The 24,289-nt window shown below is 46.0% G+C and overlaps 1 protein-coding gene across 4 annotated transcripts in view; it reads right to left on the bottom strand.

Annotated features, from left to right (window-relative positions):
- Window positions 1-24,289, bottom strand: part of LUC7L3 (LUC7 like 3 pre-mRNA splicing factor) — an 884,970-nt gene that overhangs the window by 759,339 nt on the left and 101,342 nt on the right. For all 4 annotated transcript variants that reach the window (XM_044062091.1, XM_044062090.1, XR_006363602.1 and 1 more), the window contains exon 2: window positions 18,106-18,172. In XM_044062091.1, coding sequence (XP_043918026.1) covers window positions 18,106-18,172 — 67 coding nt within the window. The remainder of the gene's footprint in view (window positions 1-18,105; window positions 18,173-24,289) is intronic.

Raw genomic sequence — 24,289 nt, 5'->3', positions numbered from 1 at the left:
CAGGTACGGTGGTTTGACAAATAGAGCTTGAAGCTCTGAAACCCTTCTGGCTGAAGTAATCGTGACCAGAAAGGCAGTTTTCCAAGAAAGAAATTTCAAGTCACAAGTTGCTGCCGGTTCGAAGGGGGAGGAGGTTAAGGCACGTAATACCACATCAAGATCCCACGGTGGAGCAGGATGAGAAATCGGAGGTCGTAAAAGCGCAGCACCTTTTATGAAGGTTTTACACAATCTGTTGCTCAAAGGTGGGTTTATAGATTCATGAAAATTGGAAATAGCTGCCAATTGGACCTTGATGGTAGAGACTGAAGAACCTTGATTGAATAGGGAAGTTAGAAACTTCAGGACTTCTGACACCGGGACAGTGATGGGATCTAGACCCCGGAGTTGAGCCCAAATAGCAAATCTCTTCCATTTGCTAGTATACAATTTCCTAGTGGCAGACTTGTGGGCCGAGGATAAGATACGTATGACTTCCGGGTCTAAAGTATGATTCCTGACTATAGTCGGAAGAGGAGCCAAGCTGTTAACTTCAAAGAGTGAAGGGACTGATGGAGTTGTCCCGACTGGTGAATCAATAGGTCCGGGATCTGATCTAGGAACCATGGACTGTCCAGTGCATATTTCCGAAGATAGGGAAACCATACCTGATGAGGCCAGTAAGGGGCAACTAAAATAATGTTGCTCCCTAAGTGAGTCGCCTTTTGGATCACTCTGGGAAGGAGGGGAACCGGAGGGAAGGCGTATAGCAAGCCGGTGGGCCAAGGATGGGCTAAGGTGTCCATGGGAATCTCCCCCGGAGCTGGAGTGAGAGAAGAATTTTCTGCACTTCGCGTTCAGCGGGGTTGCGAAAGAACGCAACAAGGAGTTCCCCATCTTCTGAAGATCTGAGTTGCCACCGCATCGTTCAGAGACCACTCGTGAGGAGAGAGAATAGTTCTGCTTAGTCTGTCGGCTATCACGTTGGATCTCCCAGGGATATGAGTCGCTACCAGAAAACGTCTGGTCGCCACTGCCCATTCCCATACTCTCATGGCCTCTCTGCAAAGGGGGTAGGATCTGGTCCCTCCCTGCTTGTTCAGATACCAGACTACTGACATGTTGTCGGACTGAATGGCAATTACGCCTTGAGGGAGGTAATCGTGGAGGGCTTGTAGAGATAGAAGCACCGCCCTCATTTCTGGAATGTTGATGTGAAGGAGACTCTCGTCGGAATGCCAATTGCTTTGGACTGACCTGCCCAGGTAATGCCCCCCCCCCCCCCAATCTGGGAGGCATCAGTCGTCAATGTGGCCATAGGAGGACGTGGAACGAAGGGTCGTCCCTGATCCAGATTGGAGGACACCAGCCACCAGCGAAGGTCCCGTTTGCAGGTTTCCGTGATCCGTATGAGGTGACAGAGGGAGATCCTGAAAGGACCACTGGGTCGACAGGAGCCACTGGAGTATTCTCATATGCAATCTTGCTAAGGGGACTAGGAGAACAGTGGCCGACATGGAGCCTAATAGCTGCAGGACCATCCTGGCTGGGGCTTTGGATTTGAGAAACAAGGCTCGGACTTGAGCCTGTATAGTCTGTATCCTTTCTGTAGGAAGATAGACCCGCATTTGGTTTGAGTCTATCTCTACTCCGATGAACCTTATGCGCTGAGATGGCAGCAACACAGACTTTGGCCAATTGAAGGTGATTCCAAGGGAAGTGCCTAGTGATATGGTGGCTGCTAGGTTCTGCAATAGTAGACGCCTGGAGGTGGCAGTTAGGAGCCAGTCGTCCACATACAGAAACACCTGGAATCCTAGGTGAGCAGTCACGACCGCCAAACATTTGGTGAACACCCTGGGGGCTGTGGTGAGACCAAAGGGCAGTGCGCAGAACTGAAAATGACAGTCTCCCAGGCTGAAGCGCAAATGTCTCCTGGACGCCTGATCTATCAGGATGTGATAATAGGTGTCCTTGAGATCAATGGAGCACATCCAAACACCTTTCTCCAGCAGTGGGAGAACGGATTGTAAGGTGACCATTCGGAACTTGGACTTCTTGACTGATCGATTTAGGTTGCTGAGATCCAAAATGGGCCTCAAGTCCCTGGTCTTTTTTGGCACCAAAAAGAATTTTGAGTAAGTCCCTAATCCGATCTGGTCTGCGGGGACCGGTTGGATGACTCTTTTGAAGCAGCTTTGAGATTTCGAAGGCTGCGACTTCCCGTTGACTGGGTGGCGGGTCCGGGATTTTCCTGGACAGCGGAGGGGGGTGAGAAAAGGGGATGGCGTAACCTCTGGCGATGATTCGAAGCACCCATCGGTCCTGAGCGATACCCTCCCAGGCTTTTAGGTGCCTCGAAAAACGACCCCCGACTGGCTCCGGAGCTGCACAGTCGGGCAATCCTTCAGGGATTGTGGAAGGTTGAAGAGCCACAAAAGGACTCGCGGTCTCCAGTGTTGCGGGGGCCTCTGCCGCCTCTGGGACGGCGTCTTCCTGAAAAATTTCCCCCTCTGCCTCTAGAAGGGGGATCGTCCTGCTGCGAGGGAGAAGACTACTGGGATTTACGGAACCACATTTTCCCTCCTCTTTTAGACTTGGGGTAAGGCCGAAAGGGAGTGGAAAACCGTGCCCCTACGGCAGTCAAAGTCTTACCTTCTTGTTCACAGCGGGTCAGTGTCTCCTTTACCTTTGGTCCAAACAAAGAGGACCCATCAAAGGGAGCGTTGGCAAAGGAAGACTTAAAGGCTTCCGCAAAATGACACAGGCGGAGCCAGGCTTGCCTCCGTAGAGCAACACCCGTACCCGCCGCTCTACTCGCCCCCTCAGCTGCATACGAAATGAGCCTCATGGAAGAGTTTGATATCGATGACAGAGTAGCCAACTGAGAGCCAACCGTCTGGGCCAGCTGCTCAGGTAGGTTACCCAAGAGGGTATCTGAAAGCTCCTTGACCAGATCCCTCTGAATTCTAGTGAAGTGCGTGAAATAGTTCAGGGACCTTAAGGTAAAGGCAGCTGAACTGAGGGTGTGCTTCCCGTACCGGTCCATGCTCCTAGACTCCTTATTAGGAGGATGGACAGATGTCGAAGCCTCTGCTACATCTTGTTGGGTAGCAGATGCCACCACCAGGGCATCTACAGCCACACCTTTGGTCAGAAACTCCTTCTCTGGGGGTGCTAAGAATTTATTTGGGCGAGCCGGCACCGGTTCCACAGTCTGAATGCTCCCACGCCCTTCGACAGATCAAATCTAGGAGCTCGAAGGGCGGAGACACCCAGGAGGCGGAGGGCTGAGCCCCGAAGGCCTTGAGGAACACCGACTAGTCAGCGGAAGGGGGTTTGAAATGCCAGCCGCCTCGTTGTTTGAGGACTTCCAAGATGTCTGCAAAGGAGACATCATCCGAGGACGACTTGGGGGACCCCTCCGCATCATCAAGATCGGTTTCCAACGCGAGAGAGACTCATCGGGGGAGTAGACGTGCTTCCTCTTGCACAGTCTTTTCCTTGGGGGTTCCTCCGAAGAAGCTTCAGAGGGACCCCCAGGAGGGGGGGAACCCCACTGGGGGTGACCTCAGGCCCCAGGGCTCCGCTGTCTAGCGACAGGGGGACTACAAAAGACCCAGTCTCAGTGTCTAGGGAAGGTGCTGGTGAGACCGTGGAGGTAGCCAAAGAAGATTTGGCCAAAGCACTCCTCACGGCCCTGAAGGCCGGACCGCCAGAGTCCTGGGAAGGTCCAACCCCCGGGGCCACAACAGTAGACGGCACCCCCGCAGCCAACGCACTGAGAGGAAGGCTCGGAACCGAAAACATCAGTCCCGAAGAGTCACCCCCGGGGCCGACCGAGGAGGTCCGTGTACCGAACTCAGACCCGAAAGCCGGGGTTGGAGTAAGGGTCGGAGCCGACCCGAAAACCTCCATCGGCTCCACCAGCACCAACGGTGCAGAGACTGTTGGAGGAGGAACCAGAACTACAGGGTGGGCCATCTGCTCCAAAGCCGATTGGGCTGGAGCCGAAACTAATTTCTGGAATACAGGAGACTGAAACAGCCTTTGGAGCACTCTGTCGATGTCCGAATCCGACATCTTGGAAGATCTGGAGGAGACTGATCGGGTCTGAGCAGACTTCTCCATTGGCTCCGAAGGACTGGGGGACCGGCTCCGAATAGACTCGATCAATATCGGTGCAGAGGGAGATTCCATAGCAATTTCCCTCGGTGCCAAAGAGGGCTTCGGCGCCGAAGGGGAAGAGTCTGAGCCGGCAACCCTCATCGGCTCCAAAATCAGTGGAGCAGATGAAGGTGACCCGCCTCTCGAAGCCCCAGCCATCGGCTCCGAAACCAGAGGAGTCGAGGCTGGAGGCATCGAGGCAGACAGTTCCGCCCTCGGCTCCGAAGTCCGTGGTGCCGATGGAGAAGCCTGCCTAGATTTTTTAGTGGTCGGTTCCGACAGGCTGGTCGGAGCAGACAATTTCTTTTTCTTAGCTGGAGAGTAAGAGGAAGATAAGGCCTCTTCGAAGGAGGGTTTGATCAGCCCTTTTAAGATCAATTTATTTTTCCTCTCTTGGAAGACCAGAGAGGAAAAAGTGTGACACATGCTGCAAGACTCCTGAAGGTGTTTGGCGCCTAAACAGTACACACATAAGGAGTGATAGTCCGTGGTGGACATTTTGTAGTTGCATCGTGTACATTCTTTAAATCCTGAGGGTCTATGCTCCTTAGACATAATGCTTGTAGACACTATTCACTTTGTCAGAGAAAAACACTATGGAACTCAGTACAAATGTTTGCACAACAAAAAATTCCTTTTGTTTAAAAAAAAAAAAAAAAAAAAAAAAAAGGCGAAAGCCCAAGAAAAAATTACACGAATGACAAACACAACAGGAGGGCCAAGAACCCTCTAACTAAAACAGGTACTTGACCTCTCCGAAACAAGAAGACTCACTAAAGAACGAGGGGAAGGCCCCTCTAACTTAAACGGAAACCTTTCCCTGTCCAGTCACAAATTTTACCACAAAATATCCACAAAAACACAATTATACACAACGATAGCTGTTAAAACAGCTTTTGGGTTAAGATTAAAGAAATTCCTGACAGAAAAAACTCAGAAAAAAGCACTTAGCTCAGCCAAGTTCGAGACCACGTCCTAGCTTGTAAGCGGCAAACGAGATCTGGGGAAGTAGTGGTGGTGCATCCTGGGATATATAATAGCTCAGCCAATAAGAGACTTCGTTCTATAGCATAGCGTGCCGAGACGGAGCAGAGGATCGGCTCCGAGCCCATCAGTACAGAATGTAGGCGAGATAGGATCACATAACATCACCTGCTTGTCCTCGACCAACATGGACTCCTGCGGGGCTGCAGCGTATTCCTTAATCAAGTCTCACTGTAGCCTAATGGTATGTGCCATATAAATCATCGCCCTCATTGAGAAGGTCGCTGAAGCAAACATCTGCTTTCCAATGCGGTCCAGTGCTCGAGATTCCTTATCCGGTGGGTGGACCGAAGAACTCTCTTGGGCGAGTTCTCTTCGTGGCAGCCGCCACCAGGGGTCAGCCGGAGGCGACACCCAGGAGGTAGATGGGCCTGCCTCAAACGCCTCCAGGAAGACTGATTCGTCCGCGGAAGATTTTTGGGCAGACCACCCCCTCTAATACACATCTCCATGATGTCTCCGAAGGAGACATCCTCGAGGCGATGACCTTGGGGAGCCTTCCCTTTTATCCAAATCAGTGTCTGTGGTGACGGACACAGGGGAGTCCAGGTGCCTCCTTTTACACCTCCGTTTATGAGGGACCTCCTCGGTGGGACTGTCCGAGGAGGGCTCAACGGATTCCTGTTCCTCCACGGGAATGGGCTGGAGGGCTTGGGCAGGCTGCCCCACTGGACGGATGGAGGATAGACTCATATGCAGCGGGGGTGCGGGAGGATCCGAAGCCCGGACCGGGGACCTGGAGGATCTCAACAGCACCCTCTCCACTACCTCAAAAGCCGAAGGAGAACTACTCTCCCCAGGCTCCAAGAGCCATCTCCTTGGCTCCGAGGTAGGGACCGGAGTCGGAGACGATGCGGTCGGACCCAAAAGAGAAGTGTGCTCCGACCACAGCGGTGCCGAAGACAAACTGCCCCGGATCCAACCCTCGGCCTCAAGAACTCTGATCCGAAACGAGGGCATTGTCAGCGAAGAGACCGGAGCTATCTGCGCCGACAAAACCCCGGCTCCGAAAGGGCCCGGATCTGATTACTCCAAAACCTGAAAACGGGTTGGAGAAGGAGTGATCGGAGCAAAGACAGAGGCCGCACTCACCCCCCCCCCGAGGGGGGGGGCAAGAGCAACCCCATCTGCATTTAGGTCTGCAGAAATAGTCACATCATCCGAACTATATCGGCTTCGGTGAGGCTCCTGGTCGACCTAGAGGAAGTCAAGGCAGGCCGGGAGGGTTGCCTCGACGACAGAGGGAGATCAGTATTCCTCCTCCGGTGAAAAATGAGGCGAACGGAGCAGAGAGGGGGAGGATCCGGAAACCCTTGAGGGAGAGCTAGCTTAGATGGCGGGGCTGAGGGTCGAGTCTCAGCCCACCTTTTATGAGACCTATGTCTCTCCTTATCTTTGTGCCTCTTCTCTTTAGAGGAAGAGGCACCAGAGTCCCCCAAACTCAAGCCCGAAGCGGGAGGCTGAGTCCCCGGTTGAGCGGGGGAAAAGGAAGGCACTGGGGCTGTGGAGACAGCCTGAGCCTTGGCGGGAGAGGAAGAAGCAGCCGAATCCTGGGGAAGCAAGCCCGCCAGGATTAGCTTATTCTTCCTGTCCCCAAGTGCCCGGGGGTTAAAGGTTGCACAGATTTGGCAGTCTATTGATAAATGAGCCACCCCCAGGCATAAAACGCACAGTGTGGCCATCAGCAGGGGAAAGCTTATGGCCACACAGTACATTTTGAAAACATGGCCTTGGGCCCTTCAGCCACTCTCTACCACAACGCACGCACACCCAAACACTAAGTGGGGGAGGGGGGACACAGAAAAACTAACACTAAACAAAAAAAGGGATACTAATTAACTATACTGGCTATAGGTCTACACACACACAAAACACTAAGAAAAGGCTTTTGAGAAAAAAAGGAACAATCTCACCAGTCAGCTAAGGAGCTCTTCGAAAAGTAGCTGTCTACAGCCGCGGCAAAAACGATCCGAGGTAATACAGTTAGTGGCAGGGGATTATGGGTAGGGGAGGAGCTAGGAGCTCAGATCTTGTAGCTGCCAGCTCGGATCCGAGATCGGATCAGATACCCACAGGTTGCAGAGCAAATGAAGTAACTACTTCAGATCTGATAAATTAAGGGCACTAAATGTCAACCTGTAATTCGATGGATAAAACATGATTAAGCAACAGGATGTAGCAGGTTAAGCTGGAGGTTTACTTGTCCATCCTGACAGGGGTAATTAGTGTAACCCACAGCAGCACCGTCTTGGATGCAATAGGAAGTTGGCTGTAGATAATCAATGTGATGATAATTACAAACTGATAAACATAATTACTTTAAGAAAATGTCAGTGGTGTACAAAAATACATGTTTAGTTCAGCAGTAATGGCCCCAGTGTTAATGCCACTAAATGAAACATGAGAAATGGCAAAAAATAATATAAATGACTGAAAATAAAATGCTATCATTAAAGATCCAAAGGTAATAGACAATAGTATAAACTGTGGCCAGCATGTATTGACAGTCAGACAAGCAGAGACCATAACTCGCATCTAAAGGGAATACAGAACTACAAAAAGCTTGTTCTGTAACCAGTCAAATTCTAAAAGGCATGGCTGGTCACTTTGCCAAGATCAATGTACGACTTCATACCTTGCCAATCCAACACATTTAATATAATGCTGGGTTTTATAGCTTTTAGACAAGCTACATTAAAATACTTGACAAAACATACAGTTCCTTGCTAGGAGAATCAAAGAACTGGAACACCAATTCAGAAAGAAAACAATAACCGCTACAGAAGCCTAACAGTTAGTTATATATAGTCTCTGCCTGATCTGTAATGCATTGTCTGGTACAGTACTGTCTGAAAATCTCCAATTAAAATTGTAAATATGAATGCATGACTGGCCTTCACTGTTGGGAGCAAGCAAAAGATTCAGGACTCATACTAAAGATGACTAACATTAATAAAAAAGTAGCATTTACTTTACCCATTATCTCCTAGGATTATGGAATAAACTTCAACTTACAAATCAGAAAACGCCAGTCATCAGCTTCTTCAAAAATAATCTCGATAGGTATATATAAGAAGTAGGAACAAATAAGCATGGGGTCTGGGTAATCATACTACTTTTTTAAAGGTCAGTAGGTCATTAACTTGGTAACTGAACCTATGAACCTATAAGAGGGGGGGTATAAAAGCGTACAGCCACATCAGATTCAGTGTCTGTGTACTACTAAACTAGGATGGTCAGTACTTGGTTGGGAGGACAAAAATTATTAATCTGACCTCGCTGTCATCATAAATCACGTATGTGCACATTGTGCATCCTAAATAAGTGTAACTAGTGCTGAGGGGCGGCATTGCTGTGACAAGGGGATCAGAGGTCTAGTAACCCACCCATCCAGATGTGCTAACTGACCTTTCATGGGCAGAACTGCATAGACTGTGCCTCATATAGGTACGGAATTTAAATATTGCTCTTTGAAACCCTGTTGTTCTAGCAACTTTAAGTTTATGATAGCATGCATTTTCTGAAGCAGAGGTGTGTTTGTGAGAGCGACAGAGTGAGACTACTGGCACAAGCAGCAATAAAGAGATTTGCATAAGTCTGGACCTTTCAGCTGAAGAAATTTGGATAAAGCCTAAAAAAGGGGGAACAAAGGCTCTAAAATAGAAACAGATTTTAATTATTGCTCTTATAAATTTACAAAGTTGCTTAAGTAAAGGATTTGAGTTGGCATGAATTTTCTGAAGGAAATAAAAGGCTGCAATTCAAATGCATTATATAGAAAGTTAAATCTCCAATGACTACAAATGAACCAAACTATTAAGAGCAAGGGACCAAAAGGTAAAGTAAATACCAGATTATTTTTTTAAAGTGTTATATTTTAGATGTAAAATACTTCCCCCAACACCATTAACATGCAGTACAGCAAGTTTAGGTGGAGGAACTATTGTACATCAAAAATATTAAAAATATAGTAATAAAAAGTAAAAACAATTTTAGATAGCCCATTCTCTAAGAGCAATAATGCCCTCCAGGGTATGTGTTAATATGTAATTAATGCCCTTCCAGTCGTGTAGAGGCCTTCCGCCTGTGGCAGCGGGCCTCATAACACCCCTGGGCGGGCATTACTTTCACATTAACACACACCATTTGGACATTATTGCTTACTGAATGATCACTTGTGACATAGGCAAACTTGCAAACTTACATTTATATAAAAGTAATCAAACCATATTAAGTTCAGTTTTACAAATATTATACATTACGTATATAGCTATATGCCATACAATCAAAACATACAAACCGTTCCTCCTCCAAAATATTTTTCTGCATGTATTGTTCCCATAATTTCCATTTTTATGTATAATTTACTCCTGTCCTTTTCTAAAGATCCCACTTTTTTTTTATCCGTTATAATATTTACTACTCAAGAACATTTTTAGACTTTAGTTTTTGTTTTCGACCAATTGCTTTTTTGGCAGCCAGATAAACTTCTACATCTCTGACCAGGTACATAAACTCTGTATTGCCCCCAACAGCCAAATTCAACACGGATATATGACTAGAGGCAGAACTAGCTGAGCTGTGTAGCATTTACTTGTTCATAGGTTCATACTAGGCTATCTGCCCTAGGGCATTTACAAGCCTAGCCCAAAGTTTTGTGGCTTACACCACCCCTTAAGTTTGAAGGGTACTATGCCCATTATTTTGTCGTTCCTCTGTCCAGCAGTGACACTGAGGTGATCCCCGGGGTAAACCTGCAATCTCCCATCCATTGGTCAAGATTTCTCTTGAACAGAGCCAGCGAGGTGCTCTGCCTCACATGTACCGGGATTTTGTTCCACAGCATAGGGAGTCTCTGGGTGATGAATCTGTCCCTCCAGCACGTCCTATTTACAACTGTCTTAAGGTTTAAGTCTCTTCCTCTTGTAGTTCTGATGGATTTAGATTTTTTTGAGGTGGAGCATGTCCATTAATTCCGGGTTGGACATGGCCTTGTATGTCAGGCACAGGTCACCTCTGAGCAGACTGTATGCGACTGAATAGAGCTGGAGTTCCTTCAGTCGGGCAGCATAAGATATATTTTTGAGACCCTTTATCCTTTTGGTGAGGAACTTTTGGGGCCTTTCCAATTGCTGCAGGTGTCGGGTAAGATGCATTCCGAATGGGGCAATGTACTCGATCATTGGTCTGATGAGTGATGAGTATAGGGGAACAATGACCTCCCTTGATCTAGATGCGAATCCCTTCATGATCAGGTGGGCAATGTAGAAGGTCTTCCTAAATACTTTGGAAACGTGAGTGTCAAACGAAAGGTCCGTCAACCTGGGTCCCCAGATCCCTGATAACTTCTTCTGTGCTTAGTGGATTGCCACCTATATGGTAGCTGGGGGTAACCTTGTTTTTCCCGAAGGGTATGACTATGCATTTTTTGGCGTTTAACTTTAGGCCATGGTTCTGGCACCAGTTATCCGTTTCTATAAGACCTTTCTGAAGGATATCTGTGTCCGATGTGTTTTCAACTATGGCGCCCAGTTTGCAGTCATCTGCAAACTTTGTCAGCCATAATCCTCGTGTTTGCCTGTACTTCTGAAAAGTAGATGCCAAACAAGAGGGGGCACAGGACTGAGCCCTGTGGGACACCACTTGTGACCGGCTTGGAGTCTGACATGGCGCCAGCAACTTTGACCCTGTGGGTTCTGTCACTTAGCCAGTTTGCAACCCATCTTGTGACGTATGGGTTTAAGCTGGTGAGTTTTTCAATGATACCCGAGTGGGGTATTGTGTCGAAAGCTTTTGCAAGGTCAAGGTAGGCTGTGTGGACTGCCTTTCCCTCATCAATGGCCTTGGTGACTGTTTCAAAAAAGTCAACCAAGTTTAAAAGGCATGATCTGCCTTTGACAAAGCCAAACTGGGTTGGATCCAATGTCTGTAAGTCCCCTATGTCTTTATGAGTTCCATTATGATCCTCTCCATAGCTTTGCAGACCAGGCTTGTTAAGCTGATGGGGCAGTAATTTCCAGGGTCAGTGGAGGCACCGCCTTTGTGAAGTGGGACCACAGTTGCCGTACGCCACTCCTTGGGTACGTATCCTGAGGTGAGGCCAAGATTAAACAGCTGCCCTAACTGCGGGTTTAATTCCTAATTGAGTTCGTGGAGCACACAACCGGGGACACCATCTGGTCCCGTAGATGCTGTGTTTTTTGCCTTTGAGAGAGCAGTTTTTACCTGAGCATTTGAGATGTGTGGGAGGCTACAATCCGCTGGGACAGATCTCTGTCCTTTTTTTGGGGGGGGGGGGGGATTTGCACTGAACCTGTCCGCCAGTATGTTGGTTCAGTGATTTTTACATCATTTTGAACTAATTCTGAGCATATCCGGGAGCTTCCTCCCAGGTTTCTAACATAGCTAAAAAAAGGCCTTATGATTGTCTTTCGAGTCCTTAGCGACTTCTCTCAAAATTTGCCTTGGATGATTATAAGTAAAAAAAACTACGATCACTCAATGATCAGGGGGTGTCTTCCCTTTTAAGGATTTTGCTCTATCTTGTAGTAGCTTTCTCCTTTTATTGTAGAGCTTGTTTATGGCTGGGGTCCACCAAACTGGGTGCTTGCCTTTGGTGCAAAGAGTCTTTGTTTTGTTTGGGATTGCCTGATCCATGCAGTCCTGAAGGTGATGATTCAAGGCATTTGTAAGTGATTCAGCGGCTTGGGTAATGTTTTCCGCTGGCTCGGGGGCCTTGAAGGAAACCACACCAGTCTTAAGAAGTGTGAAGTTGGCTTTTGAGAAGTTCTTCACTGTGGTCTTTTATCTGGGGTGGGGGCGGGATGTGGACAGAGAAGAACGTGCTCCTCCTTGCTTGTTGATGTACCATACCACCATCATGCTGTCCATCTGTATGGAAATCAGTTTGGGAAGAGATCCTGAAATGCCTGCAATGCTTGGAGAACTGCCCTCAACTCCAAGACACCAACGTGAAGACTGACCTCTGGTCCAAGCTAAATGGTTGTCACTATTCTTCCTTTGTAGCCCCACCCCCAAGTACTACAAGATATAAATGACAGAACTCTAGGCTGGGGAAGACTGATTACCTGCAGGATGTTATCTGTGTGGCATCCTATAAACTTTATATGCTGCTGGAGTTGGGAATAATTGTAAATCTACCAAAATTTTAACCAAGTCCACTAACAGGAGTACCAGGTGCAGGTGTTGCAACAGTAGATGCCTGGAAGTAGCAGTTAGGAGACAATTGTCAAGATACAGAAGAGGCAGATGCCCGGCAGATGCAGGTACACTGCTACCACTGCCACAATCTTGGTGAACATCCTAGGGCTGTGGTGAGACTGACAGTGCCCAGAACTGGTAGTGATTGGCTCTCAGATGGTGACAGTAGGAGGCCTGGAGATCTATTATGAAGCACATCTGATCATCCTTCCTCAGGAAAGGTAAAATGGGCTTAACTGTGATGATCACGAAATTTGTCCATGTCACAAAAAATAGTTTAGTTGACAGAGATCCCAAATGGATCCCAGGTTCCCAAGTTTTCTTTGGTACTAAAAGAATATGAACAGACTCCAGAGTTGAACTGGTTGTGGGGGACAAGCTGGATGACTTCTAGCAGCTTTGAAATATCTATAGCTGTCAAGTCCCACTGACTGAGTGGAATGTCTGGGGCTTTTCAGAGATGGATGGGAAAAAACAGAACTGAATAGCCTCTGGATGTTACCTTTAGCACCCAGGAATCTGTCATTACCTGCCAGGCTTGAGGATGCAAAGACAGCCCCACCCCTACAGCCTTCAGAGCGCAGCAGTTTGGCAAATGCTCAAGAACAGTGAAAAGCTCTCTTGGTAAAAGGACCATGAAAGCTCTGGTTATGTGGTCCACCTCTGCCTGTAGGGCGCTGCCAATTAGAGATGCACCCCCCCCCCCTGCCACATGAAGATCTATATCACACTGGGAGATTTCCAGAACTACATTTTCTTCCCCGATCTCTGGTTCCTAGAAAAAGATCTTTGCAGGGTAGAGAAGTGGACTCCCACTGCAAAGAGTATCATCCAGTTGACTCCTGGTGAGAGTCTTACTTTAGGTTCAAACAAGGTTGAACCATAGTATGGGGCATTTACAGAGAACAACTTAAGCCTTCACAAAACATATCCAGGATTCGCAGTGCATGGTGTTGCCAGTGCCTGCTGCTCTTGCCATGCCATGAACTGCCAGAGAGAGCAAGAGCATGGCCACATTACAGGAGAACTGCTGATTAAAATCAGGCAAGTAATTCCGTGATCCAAGGGCAAAAGTCACTGACGGAGAAGCCCAATTCCCAAACCTGTGTGTCCATTGCCCTAGATTTGGTTAGGAGGATGAACGGACTAGCTTTCTTCCAAAAGTTCTAGGAGGGCTGCTGCTAACACCACAGCATCTACTGGTGGATCCTTATCCTACTCTTTCATGTCCTTGGGCACAGCAAAGATGCTATCCACTTTTCTGCAGAAGGGCTCCACCATATCAGGGTCCTTCAATGCTCACTAAGCCACAAGGCTGATAAGTGGTCAAACAGGTGGCACCACTCAGGACGATGCTGGTTCTGGTCCAGAACCAAAGGATTCCAAGGACACAGACTCATCTGAAGCATCTTGGGACAACCAATCCCTTTTCTTCAGCAATATTATTGAGTAGATTGAAGGAGACTTAGTCGGAGAGGGAGTGGGGGATACCCTCTCCTTCCTCTACTTCTGCATTTTCAGTGAAATGAAGTGCTTCTGTTTATATGCCAGTTTTCTGGGAGCATGGCTCCTTCTGGAAGAGCAACAGAAGGTTACAAATCAGAAGGGGAACCAACAAAGCAGATCTAAGCAGCCCCCCCCCCCCCCGAGACCATCTGTCCCTTACTGACAAGATGACAGAGAGAAAAAAACATCAAGTGGAAGGCACCTTCTCTTTGGACATTGCCAAGACCATTTCAAAAGGCCTAGAAGGGGGAAGATGGCACAGAGGATACCTTCTGACCTAAGTTAGGAACCCTCGACAGTTTCTCTGGCACCAAAGTGGAGCCCGTATCCAAGCTGTACAAAGCCACATCTCGAGAGGGAGCGATGACGGAGAATCTCTGGATAACCACACCCCCTCAGAACTCCGTGCTAATGCTTCATCTCAGTCAGCTCTTGCTGAAGGTATCCGTGTCGAGAGAGAATGGGAGGTAGTTGGCAGAGACTGTACGTAGATTTGGTTCCAGTTGAAACCAATGACACTGACCCCAAAGGACAAGTCTGTATATTTCCTAGAGGTGGAGGAGTGTGACTGCCAGAACTCTACCTTTCCAAGGGTTGGGTACCAGGAGAACCCAAAGTTGGATTTGCATCCTAAAAATCATCCCATCTACATCCACTTCTGTAAGATGGAGATTAATCCGTAGATAACAGAGCATCTCATTTCCTGGCTCATGGTGAAGGTGCTTGGTCCTGAGGAGTCCTCGGATCTGATCTTAGAGTGGTTTTCAGGATCAGGACAGAGCAAAGCAGTCAACTCCAGGAACACTTATCAGACTTGGGCAATTTGCTCTGCTCTTTCTCATCAGACTAACCTTTGCTGACCCCTTAGGGTTTAGTGCAATCAATTCTTGGAGGGGGACACAGAACAGGTCAATGGAGTAGCTCCAGTCTGTGCTGAAGGAGTCCCTTTAAAACAAATTTGTCCCTTCTCATCAGAACAGCTCTGGCACTAAAGGCAGCACAAGACTGCCAGCCACACCCACATGTGCAACACCCAAGCAATATACACAGCTGGAGTGTGGGTCCTGAGTTAAAGTTTTTTGCCCACACTCCAAACAATTCTTGAATCCAGTGGATTCGGACATCGTAAGGATAACCTAGAGGACAGTGAAGGAGGTTGTGCCCAAAATACAATTCTACTCTAAAAACAGTAGAAAGTTATGACTAAGCTCTCTTATTTTTATGCACATGCACACAACTTTCCACAGGTTACAAGCAGCCGAGGGGTCTTCCACACGTCTGTTGTCTCCAAGCGCAAATGAGATCTGAGCAATTAAGGTAGTCTAGGGAAATACGGGAAGTATGTTGGTCAGACAACCCACGTCTGAAATGGACAAAAAAAAAAAAAAAAAAAAATTGGATCTGGGGCTATACACTGTCAGTTCTCTGAACACTCTTGGTGCAGTGGATAGTCCAAAGGGTAAAGCAAAGTTTTGGGTGTCTGGATCACATTAAGAAACACCTGAAGTCTGGCTCAGAAGGAATCCGATAAGCATATTAAGTCTAGTGTTATCAAGAATCTTGAAAGAGGAAAAACAGGTTAAGTGACATAATTACGAATTTGAAGCAGGTTTAGGAAAGATCAATCCAGAACAGGTCTCCAAACATTTTCTTTCTTTGGTACCATCATCCTTAAATAGCAACGCTTCCCCACCTGGAAAGGAGGGACTGGTTCCATCACTCTTTGGGACAGCATGTGATGAATACCCCGAAAAGGAGGAATTTCCTCCCACTGGGATCTGCAACTTTAAAGAATGACTTTCAGAACCCATTTGTCTGAAATGGTTGCCAAAAAGGAAAAAAAAAATTCAGATTTTCTAAAAGAAAAAGGGGACCAGAGTTTTTTTTTTTTTTTTTGGGGGGGGGGGGGCTTCAAAAAGGTCTCCAACAGTCATTTGGTCTTGGACTGTGCTCAGTTTTGAGAAGTTCACAACTTTTTTGGAATCCCCTTGCCATTTTCTTAAATATCCATTTACCTCTATTTTGCAGAGACTATTTATTCTACAGTTTGTCAAATCTGGATGAGGAGATGGAAAAGGAAGGCTGAAAAAAAACTTAGAACTTCCTGGATCAGCCTGCTACTTTCACCACACTATCATCTCTGCACTAAATGGACCAAGCACAATTTCTATCGAAGAGTAATTTAAATTTAAATCAGAGAGGTTCTGAGTGCAGCCAAGCAAACCTCCTCAAAACAGCACCAGTAGCCACAGCCCTTGAGAAGCATCACAAGTCACACACACTACAAAACAATGAGTAAAGACTTGTACAACAGATGAAGCAAAGTTATTTAAAGTAGATTTTTTTCCCTCACCATAAACTCCAGGTAAAACATTCCTCATACTTTTAAAAGTAGTAAACATTTAACAAATGACAGACAATCCAAAAGTCTAAATATTAAAGTTGTGAAGTACTCACTTTTTCCTAGGTGCTTAATAGTAGTGGGATCAACTAGAGCTGTATCTGCTGGGTCAAAGTTTGGGAATTGTGAATAAAATAAAACACTGAAGAACTTTAAACATTTTAGGGGCAGCTTGCTAACCATCAGGAAAATTATAGGTGCTAATATACTAACAAACAGGATGAATGGGTGTAGGATTTCGAAAAATCCTTCCGTAACAACTAGTATTTTTTAAGGGACAGAAATCCATCTTCTCCCACTAAAAACAGTGGCACCCCCCCCCCCCACACACACACACACACACACACACACACACACACACACACACACACACACACACACAATCCAAAACTGAACTCTTCTTTATAGTCTGAATCAGAAATCAGAGGAAAAAAAGAGTTTCCCTGCAGCTTCTTGTTTAGATTCAGAATCTCAAATAGCTTCAGGAAAAACTTTCGTTCACCAGAAACATATTTACAAAAAGCAACAGCAGCCTAAATTCAACCCTGAACCAAAAGTAGTAAGTTACTACTACCCAAATAAAATTTGAGGAGTAGATACATGCTTCTTTGTATTGCTTTTTGACAGGAAAAATGGGGCCAACTGTGTTACTAATGGCAGCGGCATCTCTGGGGATAGGTACAACATGCTGACAACAGGGAAACCTTTGCTGTTCCCTCTCCTAGGACTGAGGAGAGTGGCCGCAGAGTACATGGCTAACCTTCAGTCCAAAGTAGCTTGTAGATTCTAAACTAGAGGGATCCAGGGAAAAAGAGGAGTGGTCCGAGGTACAACAAGTGGCCACAGTAGAGTCAGCCATCTACGGCAGAGGCAAACTGCTAGCCTGCTGTAGTGGCAAAGTCTGTTTGCTTAACTTTTTTCTTTTTGTGGCAGGAAGGACCAACAGTTTATTCCAAAGCCAAGCCAAAAACAATGCCTCTTTTCCTGGGAAAACAAGCAGCAAATGCCAGTACAAACAAGTCTTTTCTTAGGTCACTTTTCCCCCTTGGACAAACACAGTAAAAAGCACTTAAACTATGCCAATCCCACAAGGTAAAATAAATACAACTTCTCCATATGAAAAGTACTTTCATCCAAGACTTTGTGGCCAGCCTGCACAACAAGCAACAGTAAATTCCCAGTACTGCTAACATAACTATGCTGTCCGTAAGCACCATTAAGCTGCCAGGGATCCACAATTTTCAGGAGGTTTAAAACGGCATACTAGACTTTCAGATTTGTGGAGTTTGATCTTTTCTGGACCACTTGTCTACAGTCTCCTCCTAGAGGGGGCTTTACATGTCTGATCAGAGGCAAAGGTTGTCAGGGTCTGACTGTGGGAAAGATTTTTTTTTCAGAAAATGAAGAATGCAACAGCAAGCCTATGTTTAGTCAAAATGCACACCCTGAAGAGTTGAATACGAGCACTGGCAAATGAGTCCCAGGTGCAGTGAAAAGCAATGTTCAAAACAAATGAGCAAATTCAACATGCAAATTAAATTTGCTACACCCGTATTAAGCAACATGCTATTCTGCAGACGGCAGTAGTTTCCAGCCTCCACAGCAATACAATGGCAACATTAATTTCAGATTTTTTTTTTTTTTTTTTTTTTTTTTTTTTTTTTTTACAATGGAGCATAGATGACTGGATACTGCAAAAATATTACATTTCAAATACTTGTCACATCAAGCTTTTAAATCCGTTTTTCTTTACAAAGTTAAAATAACTTATAAAGTAGCACAATTACCTAAATGAGAGCGTGTGTTTGTGAACAATTCTGCTGGACAAAACCCACAGAGATGATATTTACAGACCTGGAAAAAAAAAAAGTAGCACAATTACCTAAATCAGAGCGTGTGTTTGTGAACAATTCTGCTGGACAAAACCCAGAGAGATAATATTTACAGACCTGGAAAAAAACAAGAAGAAAACATTAAGACTCAAAAGCACTTTAAACCACAAAGTAAACTTTATCTGCGTAGTTTCACCAAATGACAGCAACTAAAGAACCTTTTACTTAAACCAATAATCAGATGCCAGGGAATACACGACGACACTGGAAACACACTTGTATGCACTTCAAGTCATTATGTAGATTTCTTCCTCTCGAGGATTGTTCCACAGTGAAGGTATAAAGACCTGTGACCCAAACACAGGATATTTTAGCAACCCAGGCTATGGAGAAGCCATCAAAAGAAGGTACAAGTAAGTCACCAATACAGCCTGGGGGAGACGAGGTAACCCATTTCACTGCAATGCCGATACCCACTGGAAGGTGGAACATGCAGTACATGTGCCAGGATGTGCACTTAGTTCTGCAAAGCTGCATTTCAACATTTACACAGTAACCCATTCTATGTGCGAAGAAACCTGCAAACATACTGTGGGAGGCTGCAGCAGACTCACTTTGAAAAGGTGGGTGTGCAAGGCAGCCATCAGGGGACACATATGCCACATTAAAAAAAGTTGCTGGATACTGCTTTTCTATGAGGAAAACAGTGCAAAAGCAGACTCAAACTCACTCAATCAAAACTGAAGAACTGAGGAAAAATGCACATTCATACGGAGGAAAAATGCACGTTCATGAGAAATCAGTTAAGAAGGCTCACAATAGCCATTATAGTATTCTACACATTTTAACCTTACTTGTAACTAAAGTTTACGCACTACAGCAAATGACAGCAGGAAAACTGCAACTAAACAGTTATTTTACTTGTGCACTATAGTACATGGCAACATGAAAACTTAAGTCTAACAAGATGTTCTTCGTGTTTCACTGTTGCAGTCATTACATTTGGGTAATCCTGCTGGCAGGCTGCCCTCAGTCGGCCTGAATTCCAAAGTCTTGGGCCCTGCGTGAGCTGCTATCGCCCCTTCCCTGAATGTCATATCGTCAGGGGTATAAAAGAAGTGGCAGACGCCATTTTCTTCAGTCTTTTATACCGCACGGTGCCCGAAGCGGAAGCAATTCGCAAGTGCCAGTCAGCAGACTCCCAAGATTTGTGTTCTAATTTCAAATCGAATGTCTTCAATAAAGCTTAAGTATCCCGTTGGGGAAACCTTTTTCTTGCTCCAAACCAATGTCAGAAAAAGTAAATAATTGTATTGCTTGTGCAAAGCAAATACCTCATAAGGACTTTCATTCTTACTGTATTCCTTGCCTAGGCCCTGATCACAACGTTTCTGGTTGTTGGTTTTGTGCTAGATTTAACCAATGCACTACTAAAGCGTCTGTATGATTTTGCTTTAAACTGTTTTGGACGCCGGTTTAATTATCCAGAAATGTAGTCGGATAGCCATCTGACTACCGGAGTTCACAAAATACGCAAAGAGAGATAAACGAGGTCCAAAACAGATGAAGCTTCTTCTAAGCCAGCCCTCAGTGAGGCGCTTTCGCAGCCCCTGACACCTGCTACTGTAGAGTCACAGGCCGCTACAGACTCCCACGTGGAGTCTGCCATGCCCCTGGAAACTCAAGTTATTGGAGCCTTGGATACTATTCCCTCAGATGGGTCCGGAGCCGCTGAGCAGGCACCGGCTTCTGAGGGTGTTTTCAGACCTAAACATCTTTACATTAAACAGACTTCAGCTTCAAAAGGCAAAGACTAAAGCACCTTCTAAAGCAAAGAAACTCAAGAGCCACATGGACAGGCCTCTATGCAAAAAGATGCTCAAAATGGCCAAAGACTTTATTACCTTTATCAGGAGTTCCCATCCCTCTCCTGATAAGAGGCCTAGGCAAGAGACTGACTATGAATCTTCAGATCAGGTTTCTATTTCTTTTGATTCCTCTTCTGATCAGGAATATTCTCTTCCCCCCCCCCATGAGGATTCTGATGCTGAAGAATCTATACCTTCAGTTTCTCCTCCAGAGGACTATTCTTTTGGGGAAACCTTGCATACCATGAGGGAGCATTTCCACTGGGAGAGCCAAGATGTTTCAGAATCTAGAGAGGCGCTCAGGGATTTCCTTTTACTACCTCACAGGCCTCTAGCCATTCCACCTGTGTTAGACATTGTAGACAATGTGTTTTCGGAGTCTAGTCTTATCCCAGACTCTACCTCCAGCTCCTGTTAAGCCTGACTGATATTACAGGGATCCGGACTCTCAAATTCCTTTTTAAAAACCCTTCTGCAGACCCAGAAACAATTTCTCAGGGTCCCAAAATAGTTAGGGCTTCCACAGCAAAAAAACCCTACCCCCTCCGACAGATTCTAGGGCACTGGATAGATGGGGGAAAAAGGTTTGCACATCTGCTACCTTGGCTATAAGGGCCTTGAACTGTCAGTTTCATATGCTTAAAATATCAGCAACATGTCATGGCATTGCGTAAACAGAAAATGTTAAACACTGAATGTGCAGAAAACAAGGAAATGCAGGATTTATTGCATGCAGCTGAACAAGTTGGAAAACATACTTTGCAATGCGGTTTTGACTCTTTGGTGGCCTCCTGCAGGGCCGCAGTTATGGGTTCTGTAATTAGGAGGCATGCTTGGTTAAAGGAACAAAATCTGCCTGATCATGTCAAAGTTAAATTATTAGATGCACCTTTACAACATGATACTTTGGTGTTAAGGCAGAAGAGATGTTAAAGAAAAATGGAGGACAAATCGAAATCTATGCAAACCGTCAAAGATTTTTTACAAGTACAGCCACCTAGGTTTAGTAGACACTGGCCTACAAAGAATTGGTCCTTTCTGGTGTCGAACAGACCCTCAAAGGGGCAGATCCAGACGCCCCAGAGCCAGATCCCAGACACAAGGTTCATACAGGTCAAAGCAATGGGGTGCTTCTACTTCCAAAGTTGAAGACAAATCACAACCATACAGGAAACCGTCCCAATGACTTCCCCCTGCCTGCACCAAGCACTTATCTCCTGGCAGCACCCTTAGGGGGAAAATTAGCACTTTATCAAAATTGGAACATTATAACCAAAGACAAGTGGGTTCTAAATAGTGTCACAAGGCTACAAGTTCCATTTTCATACCCTGCCAAAGGTAAATGGCTGGCCAGATCTGCCAAAAAATCGAAAGTCAGAGGCACAAAAACAAGTTCCTCATGGACATGGGGGCCATTCAACAAGTACAAGAGCAGGGATAAGGATTTTACTAAAGACAGTTACTGGTACCCAGAATGGACACAGCCTGGAGACCAATACTGGACCTATCTATTCTGAACACATTCCTGGATATACCAAAATTCAAAATGTTTTCTTTGCAGCAGCTTCTGCCCATGCTGGGCAAGAACATTTAGCTTGTGACTTTAGACCTAAGAGAGGCATACCTGCATGTCCCAATCAGACAATCATGTAGAAGATACCTCAGATTCAAGGCTGGCTCAATGCATTACCAATTCTCTGCACTGCCCTTTGGCTTATCTACTGCGCCCAGGGTCTTTACAAAGTGCCTGGCACCAGTAACTGCATTCTGCAGACAAAGAGGAATACAAATATATCCTTACTTGGACAACTGTCTAATTCAAGCAGAGAACAAGGACATTCTTCTACATCTGGCGTTAGTGAAAAGACTTCTAACATGCCTAGGGTACAGTGTCAACGAAAAAAAAAAAAAAAATCCAAACTAGTATCCTCTCAAGAGATAATATTCCAGGGTGCAAGCTTAAATACAACTGCCCAGATGGCCTCACACACCAGACAAACAAGGGTAGTGGACTACCCATTTCAAAATGTTGGCAACAAAGGCCCAGTTATTCTGTAGGCTTTGGGCTTCATGGCATCCTGCAGCCTACTAATTCCATATGCAAGACTGCATATGAGGAAACTTCAATGGTACCTAAAAAGTGTTTGGACTCAACACTGCCACAGCCTGGAAACAAGGATTACCCTCATTCCCTGCCTGCAACAGGAGTTTCGATGGTGGCCGAAGGCTTGTCACCAGAATAAAGGACAGCCATTCACATTACCCCCAGTCTTGCAGACACAACGGACGCATGAGATTATGCCTGGGGGGGCCCACATGGCAGGAAGATGCATTCAGGGCACATAGTCCTCAAACCAAATGCATCTACATATCAATCAAAAAGAGAGGCTAGCTGTTCAAAATGCCCCGACAGCCTTCAAGAACCTACTACATCCAGGACAACTACTGATAAAGACAGACAACACCATGGTCATGTGGTATATAAACAAGCAGGGGGGCACACATTCTTACCCCCTTTGCAGACTAACCATGACTTTGTGGGACACAGCATTGACTTGCCAAATACACCTGGAAGCACAATTCCTGCCAGGAAAGGAAAATACTCTGGCAGACAAACTAAGCAGAAACCTCATGGATCCCCACGAGTGGCAGCTGGATCCACAAGTCTTCAGCATAACAAGGAAATGGGGATGCCCGTACATAGATCTATTTGCCTCCCCTCACAACTACCAACTAAAAAGATTCTGCACAAGGACTTATCAGACAAGCAATGAAAGTGGACGCCCTATCTTTCAGCTTGGAAAACCTATCAGTATATGCCTTGCCTCCACTGCCTCTCCTCCCCAAGGTACTCCTAAAGGTCAGACAGGAGAAGCCAAAGATGAGACTGATTGCCCCAGACTGACCCCGCCAGTACTGGTATCCAATCCCAAGGAACTTGTCTCAATGCCCAGCTTGGACCTTACTTCAAACATCCCATCTACTATCCCAGCAAAACAATCAGATCCTGCACAGCCAACTCAGGACTTTAAACCTGGCAGCATGGTTGGATAATGCAATCATACAAAAACACCTCTCAGTAAAGTTGAGATGGATGTCATTTTGGAAGCCAGAAGACCTAGTACTAGAAGATCTTATGCTGGAAAATGGAAGAGATTCAGTTCTTGGAACCAGGCAAAAGGAACCGATACAGATGTACCAAATATTCCTCCGATTTTGAAATACTTAACTGAGATGCTGGACAAAGGCCTATCTTTTTCATCCATTAAAATCCATGCCTCTGCCATTTCGGCTCATTACAATACAGAGCCACCACTCTTTTCTCATCCTTTACTAAAGCAGTACTTCAGGAGCCAAAAATGTAAGGCCTCCAAGGAGATCACCAATACCTGCATGGACCTCAACTATGTCTTGGAAAAACTCACCCTGCCTCCTTTTGAGCCAGCTGCTACTGCTGATATAAAAGTTTTTATCTTGGAAAACAGCTCTGCTCCTAGCAATAACTTCTGCAAGACGAGTTTCAGAGCTACAGGCACTCATGGCTGTGGTACCTTTATCATGTTTTATCCAGACAGGGTTTCTCAGAGGACAAACCCAACATTTATGCCTAAGGTGGTGTCCAGTGTGGCTCTTAACCAAACTATTCATCTGCCAACTTTTTATCCGAACCCACAGAACAAGGGGGAGAGAATTCTGTATTCATTGGACTTAGACAGCTTAGATTCTACTTGGACAGAACCAAAGTTTTCAGGAAGACACAGCAACTACTAGTGGCATATGCTGCAGGATCACAAGGAAAGGCCATCTCAAAGCAGACAATTTCAACGTGGATAGGCCACTGCATTTGTTTCTGCTATTCCCACCATGGCAAGCCAGTACCTAAGGGCATTACGCCACAGTCAACCAGAGCTGCAGCCACTTCAGCAGCCTCTCTCAGGGGAGTACCAACCAAAGACATTTTAGAGGCTGCTACTTGGGAGTTCAGTGCACACCTTTACAAAGCACTATCATCTGCCACAACTCTAAATCCAGAGCAGGCTTTGCCACTGCAGTTCTGCAGGGCCTTAGTCGCTCCTAATGCAGTTTAGCTCCAGCCTCCCAACCTTAGCTTTGGGACTCTACCCAAATGTAATGACTGCAACAGTGAAACACGAAGAACATAGTACAGTTGTGTACACTTACCATAAATGTAGAGGTTAGAGTGTATTCACTGTTGCAGTCCAGGTTACCAACCTGCCATCCCCCTTTTTTCTGCTGGAACTCATCTTTCC

The sequence above is a fragment of the Protopterus annectens genome, chromosome 2.part1, assembly GCF_019279795.1.
Source record: "Protopterus annectens isolate FY-2018-M chromosome 2.part1, PAN1.0, whole genome shotgun sequence".
NCBI lineage: Eukaryota > Metazoa > Chordata > Ceratodontiformes > Protopteridae > Protopterus > Protopterus annectens.
Note: the sequence above shows the minus strand (reverse complement) of the source record. Positions and strands in the feature narration are given on the sequence as shown.